We start from the raw sequence: 15,766 nt of genomic DNA on the forward strand, positions 1-15,766 counted from the left end.
GAGAATTACATTAAAATCACTTTTCAAATGTAGATGTTTTCTAAAGCTTAGCTGGTCAAACTGGTACAGTTCTGTGAATATTTTTGATTTCTCAGGCTATTGGTACTGGGATAAAGCAATGAGACAGATACGGTACTAGAGGTGATGGACTTGCTCCCATTTTGTAAATGTTGCCCTGGCAGCACTTCAGGGTGATGTGAAAAGACAATGCTACCAAAATATTCACCTAGTTCCAAATGAATAAGTAGTGGAAAAAAAGTTCAAGCTCCACACAAGTTACAGGGCTCTTGGATTATATCAGAAAACCTGCTGCATTCTGAGGCTGACGACCACCAAGTGTGGCTTACACCTCTGCTTTGTATTTTACTGTCAGTTAATGTTCTACCTCTTCTTAGTTTTGTAAGAATAATCACTATCACTGTCTAAAAACTTAACCTTATTGACCAAGGGAGCATTGTTCATGTGACTGCATTTAGCTAGAATAAAATTCCAACTGGAGGCTTCATATCAGATATTGATGATGTCAGGTTCCTTTGGTTTCTGGCACCTCTGAAAGTGTTGATGGCCTGTCTGTAGATGATCTGTACAGGCACTGAACAAGACACACACCAATGTGAAAAATCACGTTTCAGAAGACAACTGTGCCCATCCTCCCTCTTACACTCTCTTAGATTTGAGAGACTACGACGTGTCCTGACTTAATCAAGACTAAACTCAGGGCTGTACTGGCTACTTGTACAGGGTCACATTCAGCAGCTTTATTTATGTATAGTATGTATAATATGTATATTATATATACGTATAATGTGTATAGTAATGTAAATAAACCAGGTTAAAATTAATTAGGTAATTTGTTAATGAAATAAATTGCAATCCTGGAACTTCAGACATTTCACTTTCCTTGCAGAGAAATGAGAACTGTCTCAGTAGACTCAGAACCTTATTTTTTAAATAACAGTGCCAGGAATAATAATCAGTATGTTCTAAATTTAGAATCAGCCTGAATTGGATGCTCTGGAGAATATAAGCCTCTAGCTAAGACCAATTAGCTCCATCCTGTCGCTGTAAAGACCTTTTGGAAAGCGTGTGGTCTGAACACAATCACTGTTACTGGCATAGTAACATTTTCAGTACTAAGAGACCTTCTACTTGGTGAGTATTTTGAATGCTTTTTAATACTAACATACATTACATGGTGAAAGCTTGTCAGATGCACATGACAACAGGAAACTATATATGTGTCAATTTTGCCTGATTTCACCATAGTTCTAGTGAAAAAGTTTACAAATCAGGCAGACAAAAAGGCTGGTACCTCCCGTTGGTATAAACACGTCTGCAGAAAGACTGGAGCATCATTATTAGCATATCAAGACACGTGTAGCATGTAATGATTACGCTTCTTTTCTGTCAAAAACTAACAGCTCACCTCTTTAATTCTTGAAATGTAAGTTCAAAGGCTCTGACTCGTGCCCAGATTCGGACCTCTGTGTCTAACTTGCATCCTTTGCTCAAGTCACAGATTATCTTAAAAGCTACTGAGAATGTATTCTTCAGCACAGTTTGTTTGAGAATAGATAAAAATCCCCTAACCTCTGACAACTTTGTACCAATACCTAAAATGTCATCATTTCTTCACTGGAAGACCAAGAAAATGCACACACATGTTGCATGTAAGGATTACACTTCTTTTCTGTCTACCTAGAACAGTATTTTTTAGCTACATGTTATTAAATTCTGTGGAGAACACAGCTTCTGTCCAGAAAAACAAAGAAAGGCAGAAACACAAAAAAAAAGTCTTGTGAAACAGTAAGTTTCCATCCAGCAGTGTAAAGATGGAGAGAAACTGTTGTGGTTTCAGGCTCAGCTGTAGCTGAGCCACATGCAGCTCCCACACCATGGGCATCCAAGCTTCCTTCCCCCAGCAGGATGGGAAGGAAGAACTGGGAGTGAAATGCAAGACCCAGTGAGTTGAGATAAAATGAGTTTAACAGAGCAACACAATGAACAAATGAACAACGTGAATAACAGCAATTGTAAAAAAAGTAATACATGAAACAAGTAAATCATGATGTGCTCACACAATGCAGCCAATGCTTTGCCAACCCACCAACTGCTCCTGCTGCCTGTGCCAGCTCTGCCCTTTTATGTGGTGGACATGATCTTTAATGGTAGCAATACCCCCCTGGCTGCTTCAGCTGGGTCTTCTAGGTGTGGCCCCTCCCAGCTTCTGGGGAAGAAATTAACTCTAGCCTCGCCAAACCCAGGACAAAAATGAAAGTATAGATAAAAGGACAAAACATACAGAATCAAGGAGGAAAAAAAAAAGGGAAAAATCACAGCTTATCAATACTCATTTTTCCCTATACAACACAAATTCAAAACCTTATTTCTTCACTGAAGTTTTGCACTAGAGGTTTAAAAAACTGGAGAAGAATCATGCTACAGTACCATAACAGTACCTTATATTGCAAACCAAAGATCTGCTGTGCTCATTTTTCAGGGAGGTGCACACCAGACTTTTGTCCTTTATTTCATTACATCTGTTTGGACTAAATGTAGCTAACGCTGTGACTTAAGAAGGTTGTACAATAAGGAGATAGCAACCATAATCCTCACAAAGAATCCAACTTAAATTACCTCTGTAATTGATGATTTCTGTTCCAAGCACTGGGGTCATCTCCAGAACTGTGATGAAGGCCTTGTCCATAGAGGTCAATGGGAACGGAGACATGCGGTGTCTTCTTGCTACCTTGGTAATGTCAACAGCACTGTGACCTGCCACAAGAGAGCACCAACTTTATGTAAGTTATGACGTGTAGAGGTAAGCAGTGACACTCTTTGAAACCACCTCCCTGAAAACCCAGCACTCCAGGGTACATTACATTAGCTATCACTGGTGAGCATTTGCTTCAGACACTGCAAAGGCACTGATTCAACTGCATAAAAGCAGCAAAATGCAATTTACAGTTGAAAAAGTTCATGAAAGTGAATGAAAACAATGCAGCAAGTCCCGATGAGCATAAAAGGATCAGTTAGTTGGAAACAGAAACTCCTCAAGGTGATGAAGCATTTTACACTGAGGATGACAAACTGAGGCTAAACCAGTTCTGTGCACTCAGGACAACTCACTCCTCATTCTGTTCTCCACGTCAGTATGCTAGGTGTGGTGCTCAGATTGAGCATAAAGGCAGACACTGTCCCAGCGAGTGTGCAAGCCAAGAGTGAGGTGGCAGTCAAAAGGTTTGAAAGATGGATAGAGGGAAGTACAGTGGAATCACTGGACAGTCAGAACACCTAACAGTTTCCAACTAGTGGACATCCTGCCCATGGTCAAGATTTTGTAGTACAAAGAGATATTTAAATGTATAATTTGTGTGAAGGTAGTAGGACAGATGTATGGAAGCTTACTTTTCCTGGGTACGAGTGACAGGTTGGGAGAAAATACAACAAAAGTTGTTTGAAAATGAAGCCAGCAACAGTTTGGTTTCTTGATATTGAGAGAGCAAACAATGAGACAGCAAACACTGAAGGACTTAGAAAGTGAAGGTAAGCAATGGAAAAGAGAAAACTGCTGTAGGAACACATAAATGAGGAACAGATACAAAGCAGAAAATCAAGCAATAACATTTGTAGAAATGTCTGGAATGGATTTGCCTGGAACAAGCAGGGATTTATAGAAGAGCCAAACCATATGATGTTCCCTCTGCGTGTGATATGTAAAGCAACACAAATTACACTGAGCTAGCATTAACAAATGATATACACTAATTTGTAATGACACGGTTTTGCTTTGCAGCAGCTACCTAAATATCTCATTTGCTCTTGCACATGCTTTCATGTTCTATAAAAAAACCAACAAATTTGTGCTTTAAGCATAGCCTTCTAATGAAAAGCAACTACTTAATCAAGCAGTCTCAGTTTTTGCTTCGGAAGAGGAGGGCCCTTAACCAATCCATCCATACAAAATTTCTTTCAGTAGTGACACATGCTGGTCTCTGTGTGGGAGATGGTTCATTAATTTATATTCTTCCTTTAAGAGAAAGAAGTACAGACAAATAAAACTGCCCATGTAATTCCAGTCCCAAGAGAGATTCTGGAAGAAACAACCTGAACATTGTACCTCTTTGTACATATTTAGAAGAGGACACGGCAAAAAAGCAGGTGCTGCAAATTTGTCAAGCTCCAGTAATTTCTGACTGACTTAAATCCTTTCCTTAACCTAGCAGTTTGCATACTGAGGAAGACAGAAATAGCTGCTGAGATAGATTTTCACTATATGATACTCTTAAACATGACTTTCTCATAAGCAAACTGGGGAGAAACGATCCAAAATAAAAGGTAAGAGATAAAGGTGTAACTAGTGGAACAACTGCATCCTTAGATTCAACAGCAGGGATGTAAGCCTACACTTTGCACTATGATGTCTGTATTTTGTTAGCAACCTCAATGACAATGAGGAAAAGGAAAGAAAAGCATTTGTGAGAGACAGTCAAACTTCCCATACTTTTCTCTGCATAGAGAATGAAAAGAATGAAACCCTGCTTTAACAACACTATCATCTCTGCAGGTCCTGCAGATTCCACCCAATATGTGTCAACAACTTTCTCTTGACTGTATAAAAGAATGAAAAAAAATTCTTAAAAGAAGAAGTTGAAAAAGATGAAGGAAAATACTACAAAAAAATCAGTCACAGCAGTGAAAGCTGGGGGAATAGTGTGGCAGCAAACAAACTCTGCTACAGCCATTAGGTGCTTGAATGTTTGTTTTCTCGCTACGTAAAACTCACTGCTAGCTACTTCGAAAGCTAACAGCTCACCTCTTTAATTCTTGAAATGTAAGTTCAAAGGCTTCGACTCGTGCCCAGATTCAGACCTCTGTGTCTAACTTGTGTCATTTGCTCGAGTCACAGGTTTTCTTAAAAGCTACTGAGAATGTATTCTTCAGCACAGTTTGTTTGAGAATAGATAAAAATCCCCTAACCTCTGACAACTTTGTACCAGTACCTAAAATGTCATCATTTCTTCACTGGAAGACCAAGAAAATGCACACTCAAAACAGAGCCTCTTCAGGTTTAACAGCAGCATTAGTAACTTTAATGAAGAAAGGAAGAACCACACACAACTACAAACTTTTCTCTCTCCCTATCTCCTAGCTGGGAAGGGACCTCAGAGATCACCTGCTACAAACATCCCCACCATGGGCAGGGATACGTCTCAGCTAGACTCAGCTGCTCAAGGCCTCGTCCAGCCTGGCCTTCAACACCCTCAAGGAGGAGGCAGCCACAGCCTCCCTGGGCAGCCTGTGCCAGAGTCTCACCACCCTCCTGCTGAAGAACTTCTTCCTCAGCTCCAGTCTGACCCTGCTCTGCCTCAGCTTCAAACCATTTCCCCTTGTCATGTCTCTAGACACTCTGACCCTGCCTCTCTGCAGCCAGTTTCACGGGGACTGAGAAGCTTAGAGATTATTTACATTCCTTAATTACTTTGACTAACCACTCATTTAGCTTCCCAATAGTACTACCTACTTCACACTCCAATTCTGATACTAAAGACATGTGAGTGTGCTTTTTGAACCATCAGAATTATGAACTCAAATGATACAAAGCCACATTTCTTAAATTGACTTACACCTATATAACAGAATACAACAGAATAGAATGCCATGGAATGGAATGGAATGGAATGGAATGGAATGGAATGGAATGGAATGGAATGGAATGGAATGGAATGGAATGGAATGGAATGGAATGGAATGGAATGGAATGGAATGGAATGGAATGGAATGGAATGGAATGGAACGGAGTAGAATAGAATGGAACGGAATGGAGTGGAATAGAATAGAGTAGAATAGAATAGACCAGACCAGACCAGACCAGACCAGACCAGGTTGGAAGGGATCTCCAAGATCAAGTCCAGCCATTGGAATGTGCTGCCCAGGGAGGTGGTGGAGTCACTGTCCGTGGAGGTGTTCAAGAGGGGATTGGACATGGCACTTGGTGCCATGGTCTAGTCATGGGGTGTTGGGTGATAGGTTGGACTTGATGATCTCTGAGGTCTTTTCCAACCTTATTGATTCTATGTTTCTATCACCCAATACCATGTAATCAGCTAAGCCATGGCACTGGGTGCCTCATCCAGTCTCTTCTTGAACACTTCCAGTGATGGTGACTCCACCACCTTCCAATGGCAAATGGGAAGAATTTCTTCCTAACATCCAGCCTAAACCTCCCCTGTTGCAGCTTGAGACTGTGTCCTCTTCTTCCGGTGCTGGTTGCCTGGCAGAAGAGACCAACCCCCACCCAACTACAATCTCCCCTCAGGTAGTAGTAGACAACAAGGTTTCCTCTGAGCCTCCTGTTCTCCAGGCTAAACAACCCCAGCTTCCTCAGCCTCTCCTCACAGGGCTGTGCTCCAAACCCCTCCCCAGCTTTGTGCCCTTCTCTGGACACATCCAAGTGTCTCAATGTCCTTCACAGAAAGAGTGATTGGCCATTGGAATGTGCTGCCCAGGGAGGTGGTGGAGTCTCCATCACTGGAGGAAGAGAATGCATGAGGCGCTTGGTGCCATGGTTTGGTTGATTGGATGGTGTTGGGTGACAGGTTGGACTCAATGATCTCCAAGGTCTTTTCCAACCTGGTTAATTCTATTCTATTCTATTCTATTCTATTCTATTCTATTCTATTCTATTCTATTCTATTCTATTCTTCCTGCAGGTTCCCTTCAGGTACTGGAAGGCAGCTCTAAGGTCCCCCTGGAGTCTTCTCTTCTCCAGGCAGAACACCCCCAGCTCCTTCAGCTTGTCCTCACAGCAGTGATGCTCCAGCCTAGGAACAAATCCTAATTCTTCTTTTAGAAGTACCATACATCTGAGCAGATCTGGAGACAGAAAACTAATGACTTTTCTAAATTCTATAATTCCTAAGTGGTACTTTTCAATTACAAGTATATGATATGTAACAACTCCTCATACCTTCCCAAGTTATTGTTGGCTAATGGACAATGTCAGATGGCTTTAAAAATAACTACTTACGTGGAGTAGCATTTTGTATATCAAAATAATCCTCTATCTCTGAAGCACCTAAGTGAATTGGTTGTATAAGAGAGAAAATTTCTGACAGCCTTTCCTCCTGTCATCAAACAACTTCCCATTTCTCTTGTGTTATATACACACACACACATATATGGTGGATGACATTTAAGACAAGGAAAGATTCCCATGAAACAAAGTACATGAATTGTGCAAGGTCATCTGAATAAAATCTGTAATCTCTACATATAAATGGGTTGGGGTAAACCCTCTCCCCACCACACGCAGAAATAATTTCTCAGACAAACAGATTGCAAAAGTGATGGAAGGTTTAAATAGAGAACAGCGCGTGCGTGCAGAAGGCTAGAAACACAGTGACAAGAGAGACCCCAAAACAGTCCCAGAGAGATCCCATCCCCACCTGAGGGTGCACCCAAGACCCCCAGGGCTCCTCCTTCCCCCCACACTGCTAGGCTAGTCTCAGCTGGCCAGATCTGAGACTGCCCATCCCCCTGTGGCCTTGGGCCTAGCCAGGCCCATGGCCGGGAGATCTCTCCCCCAGTTACCAGGTGTCGGGGAGGAAAGGAAAGAGGGAGTGCCAGACCCCGCCGTAAAACTTAAAGTGGTGCAAGGGATCATGGTAGAAATACCTTTGGAGGTGCTGATCGACAGCCGCCGAAACATGAGCCAGCAGTGTGCCCAGGTGGCCAAGAGGGCCAATGGCATCCTGGCCTGCATTAGGAACAGTGTGGCCAGCAGGAGCAGGGAGGTCATAGTGCCCCTGTACTCTGCTTTGGTTAGGCCACACCTTGAGTCCTGTGTCCAGTTCCGGGCCCCTCAGTTTAAGAAGGACATTGAAACACTTGAAGGTGTCCAGAGAAGGGCAACAAGGCTGGGGAGAGGCCTTGAACACAGCCCTGTGAGGAGAGGCTGAGGGAGCTGGGATTGTTTAGCCTGGAGAAGAGGAGGCTCAGGGGTGACCTCGTTGCCCTCTACAACTACCTGAAAGGTGGTTGTAGCCAGGAAGGGGTTGGCCTCTTCTCCCAGGCAACCAGCACCAGAACAAGGGGACACAGTCTCAAGCTGTGCCGGGGAGGTTTAGACTCGAGGTGAGGAGGAAGTTCTTCACCGAGCGAGTCATTCGTCATTGGAATGTGCTGCCCAGGGAGGTGGTGGAGTCACCGTCCCTGGAGGCGTTCAAGAGGGGATTGGACGTGGCACTTGGTGCCATGGTCTAGTCATGGGGTCTGTGTTGACAGGTTGGACTCGATGATCCTCGAGGTCTCTTCCAACCTTAGTTATACTGTGATAACTCACAGGAAACACCCCCATAGCAGAGGGCACCCAGCCGAAACTACGACACTACATTTTTTGGTTTGGTTTGGTTTTATGCAACCCAACATTCAATTCCATTTCCAGGTATGATAATAAAAATCACATATATCTTGAACTTGAGAATTCTCTTTTTCATTCTCTTCCAGTGTTGATTCTTTTTGTTCATAAAGCTTGTGCAGGTATGATCACTTACAACAACACACCACCACAAAGCACACAGAGCTCCCTGTCATTAGAAGAACAAATTGGAAGGATAAAAATGAAAAGGCAACTCTTCATTAACACAGGAATGCTACAAGATATTTACACTATTACTTTTTCCTTTGGACTGAATTTCACTGCATTATTAAATTTCTTCTGCAAACTCACTTATGTTTCAACCACACTCCCTTCTCATCTGACTATCACTGGCTGTCTTCTGAGCAGTCTTAGTTTCTCAATAGAGCTATGAAGTTTCAGTACTTACTTGCTCTGAGGATGTTCTCCTTGCTGCTGCACCTTGACTGGACCTGCAGAGAGAGCACAGGGTGTATGAGCTACAGAAGTTAACAAGAATGCAAAATACAGAGATATAATGGGCAAGCTCCTGGGATCTAAGACAGAGGCTATACATATTTTCAATAACATTCTTACATACTCTACACGAGGTAAGTATATTTAAGCAGAGGAGTAGCAGCTGATGGTCAGAATCTGACATAAGCATTTTGACTTCCCCCTCCCCCCCACACCTAAGAAACAAGATGGCCTGAGGACAGTAACAGAGTAAACTCAAAGAATACAGTAGTTAAAATTACGTGTTAAGCTCCAGTTTTAAACAGAAAATCCACAACTGTAATTACAGTAACTCTGACCCCAGGTTCTGGTTTATGGTTAGACAAAATGCCAACATAACTGTATTACCATGGCTTACTTCAAAAATCTACTATTGATGTTTTTAGGTATTACAGAAAGAGTTGCAAATACCCAATTTAGATTCTGTTGATTCTGAAGATTTAGTAAGACAATTGCGTAAGCAACTCAACTGTATAAACAGCTCCTGAAAGGAGCCACATAAATTTACCGAGTGGTTTCTGTTTGGTTAAAATAAATGCTTTGATCTGCATGACTTTTACAATGCAATTCCACTTTGAAAAGTAACTGTGTGAGAATGACAACTGATTTCTCAACAAACAAATACTCTTAGCTGCCACTGTGCTATTCCAGATATATTAGTCTGACTCCAAGAAACTGGAGGATTGACATTGGTCTAACGTTCCAGTAAGACTGGGTATTTCGAATTCCATCTGTTCACCATGGAGATTTAAAGAATAATTGTTTTTTGAGGGTGGTTAGTCCTGTAAACACGAGACAGTCGTCTATACTGAAGCATCAGCTCTTTTTCATTCTCCTGAAAGCTTTCAGGTGAACTGATTTGAACAGCAGGCTATCTCCTGGCAGCTCAGCTGACTGAACTGCTAACTCTTGCGTGAAAAACTTTCTGTGTGGACAAAACCCATTGGAATGGGCTGCCTGGGGAGGTGGTGGAGTCGCCGTCACTGGAGGTGTTCAGGAGGAGACTTGACAGGGTGCTTGGTTACATGGGTTAGTTGATTGGGTGGTGTTGGGTGATAGGTTGGACGTGATGGTCTTGAAGGTCTCTTCCAACCTGGTTTATTCTATTCTATTCTAAACCCCAGCCAAAGTAAACTTCACTGGAAGACAAACCTCTGAGGGATCAGGAATCCTTCTCTTACTTTACTAACAAATGTGTTGCTAAGCTTCAGCAAGAGGACCAAAAAAGTAAAACTGTGTGCATGTGGTGAAAGAAGTGGAATAGCACAGGTGATGCTGGGGATATAATTTCCCTGCAGAAAAACTGTCTTTGCTGAAAAAGTGAAGGAGTAAGTCCAGATTACCTTTCAGACAACAGTTTCAATTTGGAGTTACAGAAAAAATTGTCCAGAAATTGTCAATATCTGTGGTCTAACAATTGATGCAGCATGGTACATACTCAACCCCCAAAAAGATGCCTTCAGAAAGGAAAAACCAATTAAGGCTGAAACCAGCTGTGCCCCAACTTCTAAACCTCTTTCTTCCATTCCACAGCAGCTTGCCCCAAATGTATATCGACATAAAAAAACTGGATTCTACAGCGTGACACAGTCTATTTATTGGAATGGAATAACTTATGGAGAGTAATGTTGCAAGTGGGTTATGGAGTCCTGCCTTGAAAAAAAACTATTGTTTAAAAAAAACCCAGACAACAAAAAAATCCAGAAAAAAGCCCCAACCCTCCCTCCTTCCCACCAAAAATGCTACACAAGAAGACTGCAAACAAAGTATTAATGACACCCAGATTTGGCCCAGAGTTGTTTTAGGAGATTACAAAGGCATGATATGAGCTGTCTTTGGAAGAAGTAAATATTCATCTATAATTTACCAAAGGACAATTCTGGACCAAAAACATGGTGTAATGGTAGGAAAGAAAGCACAAAAGAGAGAGAGGCACAGACAGAAAGAGAAAGAAAGAAGCAGAATGGGTGGGGCAAGGCAGAAGATAGAGTGTGCAAAAGAAGACATGGGTCTACGTGTGTAAGGCTACTGTTTAAAATGGAAGAGGCTCTCTTATTTCTCACTGAAAACCGTATGAGAAGAGGAAACAAGAAATGGCCCTGCTGCAAAATAACCAAGCAATTCAGCAAACTGTGGAATGAAACTCAGTGAGATAATGTAGTCCCAAAGGAAACAGTGGAAAAAATAAAATAAAATACAAAGCATGAACATTTGGAACAATCTACTAAAACAAACTAAGTAAAACATGTAATCCAAAGGACACAGATAAAAGCTACTAGAGAAAGAGGAAAAATGTTAGCAGACAAAGACAGTGCTAAAGAAGTAAAATGGAAGTCAAGAGAGAGTCTTCAACAAAGTGGAGGAACAGAAGGAGCCCAAACCCATAGCGCAAAGCAATGTTTGCGAATGGAAAACAGCTCCTTTGAGCAGTAATAGTTACTCTCGAGTTGTAGCCTCTATTCCTCCTCAGTTCATCTTTAAGCCCTTCCAACCTATAGTGGAGCTAGTGTATGGACAAAAACAAGAGATTTATAATGAACAGAGCAGCTGAGATTTGCAGATCAAATCTTCTCATATAAAAAAACGCGCTGACAGATTTTGCTCTTACAGTGTCCAAATGATAATGGCAACAAAAGACAGCTGGCTTCACAGGCAGCCTCATACAGGTCATTTTTTTAGTTCTGTGCACACAGAGGACTTGCAGATTACTTTTTGATTTCTTATACCCAGCCTACAGGTTCCATGTTGTCACTCACCTGATGGGCAACATATGCAGTATGAGAAATAATTTGCTTCCCACAAATTTTAAAAGCAGCTGTGGAAGAGGAGTCCATGATAATAAAATAAAAGGCTTGATCAGCTAGACTTGATCATTTCCCAACCTATGCTCACAGCTGCGGAATAAAACCAAGTTTTAACACAACTGATATGAAAATTAGTTATTACATAATAGTTGTTTGTTTAATATGAATCACACATTGATAGCCTAAATTTTATTTTTCAACAAAACTGCAGTAGAGTATGGCTTGGAATAAAACCCAGCAGCTCTTTTAACACATACAGTTCTAGCGGCAATGGAGTGTTGTATACATGGGGTCATGTTCTTTAAGTGCCTTTTATCATATTCATTATTTGCATGTTTTGCTACTTTATTTGTGACATTTATGAAAACTCAGGCTCATCTTCACAGCTATTGCTAAGTGAAGAATTGACATTACATCCACACTTGACTGGGGTGAGTGATCAGCAGTATTATTTACTATAATTCTTCTCATTCACAGGTAGTCACAGAAACAATAACCTACAGCTGTGTCTCCTTTCACAGGGAAAGCACAGGTTTATCATTTGTCCCTTCTATAATCTCTTGGCTCGCAATGTACCTTGGCAAAAGATATTGTGGGTTACCAGCCAGTACCACTCCCCTGCATAATTCAGGCAGGATGGAACAAACCCCAAAGCATTCAGTTCACATTACTCTGGTTTTAGGCAAGCTGGATTTTCTCTTCTTTAAGACATAACTTCATCACGCTGGAATGTAGAGCAAGCTTTCTCCCATTGGCTGAAGCGGTAAACAGAATGTGAAATCAAATACTCAAAAATTGAGGGAATAGTAAAGCAAAAAGTTCTGCTGACAATTTCTACCTAACAACCACGACTGGTCTGAAAAAAGAAATCAACAACTGTACTACACAGGATTTTTTTTAAATCTACATGATATGTTTTGCTGCAAATAAAAATTAGTCCACAAAAATTTTTTACAAGAAAAGTAGAAAAAGACAGAAAAGTTCATGCTACAAGTGAAAAATTCATATGAAATAAATAAAGAAAAAAAGGAAATTGAAAAGCCCTTTAACACTCTGCCGTGACTTTTAGGTACAGTTAGAGAAATTACTTACCTTGTTAAAGTCATAACAAGATTAACAAGTATTAAGTCAGCTCTTCATTATGGGAGGTACAATTAAAAGCCATTGGTTATAATAAAACAACTTGCTACACAAAGATGAAATTTCCAGCCCAATATGAAAAGCTAACTCTCATAGGAGTAACATTTCAACTCAGTTTTACAACATGAAGAACAGTTCAGAACAATGACATCGAAACATGAGTCATCACCAGCAGAGAGAGCCCATTTCTCAGGAACACAGTGCCTGTAGGAGGCTAACCCATAATCTTAATCACTTATGGGAAAGCACACTGCTTCTCTTTCAGGAAAGCATGCAGAATGTGGAACCACCAGCAGAAACCCAAACACACAGACAGACACAGAGGGCTAAGGACAGCAAAGGGAATGAGTTTGCCAAGCTGTAATGAAGGAAGCAGAGTATGCAAAGCACAGCAGCTGGTAACAACTTCAGAACACTCTTCCTGCACCAGGCAGGTCTATTAGTGAGGTACTGCACCTCCCTCAACTTACTGACAGGGAGAAAGCACAAAGCTCACATAATCTCTCCTTGAAATTTCAGCATTTTTATGAAGACATTTTATCTTGTATGATATCAGGAAGCACGTTGCTGTTCTTCTCTACTGTGATTTACTAGCAATTCTAAGACCTGAGTCCTGTACAACCTGCTCCGTGCACATGCCATTTGAACAAGCTCTCAATACCTGCCTGCCTGAAACAGATTTTAAATGGCACACACTCTGATTTAGAACTCTAGGAGTCTGCATGGCGTCTCTTGCCTAAAACACCTTTTCCTTTCCACAAGTGCGACACACATTGCTCTGTATCTGTAACTAAATACGTGAAACTAAACCATAAACAACAATGTCTCAAGCTGGTGGAATAACACTGTAAACATTGATTTTGGCTCCTTATTCTAAGTGATAGCGTTAAGGCTAAATTAGGAGCACACTGGAAAAATATAATGGAATATACTGGTTGGTTTAATTACAAATTGGTTGAAATTCATCTGAAGAACAGACAACTCCTTTGAATTGATACAGCATAAAAATGAAGCTGTTAGAAGAAAATCGCAGAAAAAGTGTATCTGGAATCATGTACTTCAGAAAAAAACTTTTAAGTATTTTAAGATGGAATAATCCTCTTCTAAGATGCAATCTTCCTATTCCAGGAGTGCATTCCTGTTCAAACAGCACTTTTAGACTGAGCTGAACACGCAAGGCCTTACGAGTATGCTTTGTGGCCACCTGAATTAGGACTAATGTCAATTCAAAATTAGTGTCATTTGTTCCTTGTCATAGTGAGAACACCTCTGGAAGGGGAGGAGCAGGGAGCCCCAGGAAGTCGACAGCAGCAGATGTTACTCAAACACATGCTTTTAAAAGGAGCAGCACTGCTGGTGGGATTCATCTCACCAACATTAAATTATGAATATTGTAGAATTCTACATACGGAATTACTCATGTGAAGTAAGTGGGAAGTAAAACAAAGAGGAAAAAAGTCCCCAAAACATTTGAAGCCAGATATTTACCAATTACTACATGTTACATTTGGGAGGCTGGACACTGGAAAAAGAAAGAAAAAGTTGCATCTTGAATATGACTTCATGCCATCCCAATGTTACTGAGTTCCTGAGGCTCTTCCTAGAGACCTACACTTTACATAGAGGTGTATTTAATTCTGATCAGGTTCCCAGTAGACTGAAGGCATACATAGAATTTTATGGTCAGATTATGGTTCATCCTAACTACTGTCAAAACAAGACAGTGAAAGGGGATTGATGAATACACTGCAGAAACACGAGAGCTCAGTTAATTCCTTTTACAGGGGCTGTATGAAAAAAGAGATATTATCCAATATTTGGAACAAACTGACATAAATGGACACATTCAAAACCTGTCCAGATGCATTCCTGTGTGGACTACCCTGGGTGATCCAGCTCTTGCAAGGGGGGTGGACTGGATGATCTTCCAACTTCTAATGTATTGTAATACTGTGAAAAGGCAAAGGGTAGTTCCCTGGGATGCAAACAAAATGCTGATTAGTCATTGTCTCTCAATGGAACTGACCTTGTCCTGGAGATGCAAAATCAATATGTTTATTACTAGACAAGGGTTTGAACAAAATCTTACACATCAACTAAAACTGCAAGATGAACATCTCATTTAATGAGAAAACAAGAAGAACTAAGACACAGAAGAAAAAAGGAGATAAGACAGTAACCACTGATCAGAAAACTGCTAGGAAAGCAAACTAGTTGTTACAAACTAGCAGCACAGACTTGGTAGTTGAGAATAGAACGAGGCAAAGAAAAAGGAAGGAGATCTACTTATGAAATATTTACATTAGTATGAGATAAAAAAATAACCTGGATTTTGTGTTTGTGAAAGTACGGGACAGCATACAGATGTGCTGTGTGAGTAACACTGGAAAGACAGCACAAGTATGCAGGGCTTCCTCAAGATCAGAGAAGCAATATTAATTATCCCAATATAGAGAGGACACACATATTGTGTAAGCTAAAGACCTTATTCAATCACAACATAAAAACTATTGCAAAGTAATTTGTGCACAATATCCAACAAGTCTCTCTAACCTGTGCTAACAGAATCCAAGTGGAAACCATAAGACATCAGGAATCTCTATGAAAACTGCACTCAGGAAGCCCAAGAGTTCTACTTCTTTGTGTTATTAGCAGTGACAGTCCCTGTTGGTTGCCAGAGAAATGGGATTTGCCTATTTTCACACTACCTCACACCCAGGCAACTCAACTGATGAATCACTTAGCCTTACAAGTATATGCTAGCTGTCTGAGCTCTATCCAGCTGATCAGCATTAAGACTTTTTAAACTCCTTGTCCATTCCAGTTCAATCATCTTCTTAAGCTCCTGTCAACCAGGGCTAAAAATACGAAAGTGATGTATTGAAATTCTTGTCCTTAAGCACACCAT

At 41.0% G+C, this 15,766-nt stretch overlaps 1 protein-coding gene across 9 annotated transcripts in view; it reads right to left on the minus strand.

Moving 5' to 3' along the window:
- Positions 1-15,766, minus strand: part of GPHN (gephyrin) — a 275,331-nt gene that overhangs the window by 52,132 nt on the left and 207,433 nt on the right. For all 9 annotated transcript variants that reach the window (XM_068162859.1, XM_068162862.1, XM_068162860.1 and 6 more), the window contains 2 exons: positions 8,829-8,871; positions 2,638-2,775 (listed from right to left, as the gene is read on the minus strand). In XM_068162859.1, coding sequence (XP_068018960.1) covers positions 2,638-2,775; positions 8,829-8,871 — 181 coding nt within the window. The remainder of the gene's footprint in view (positions 1-2,637; positions 2,776-8,828; positions 8,872-15,766) is intronic.

The sequence above is a fragment of the Melanerpes formicivorus genome, unplaced genomic scaffold (assembly GCF_026170545.1).
Source record: "Melanerpes formicivorus ecotype bairdi unplaced genomic scaffold, bMelFor1.0.p_v2 SCAF_68, whole genome shotgun sequence".
Taxonomy (NCBI): Eukaryota; Metazoa; Chordata; class Aves; order Piciformes; family Picidae; genus Melanerpes; species Melanerpes formicivorus.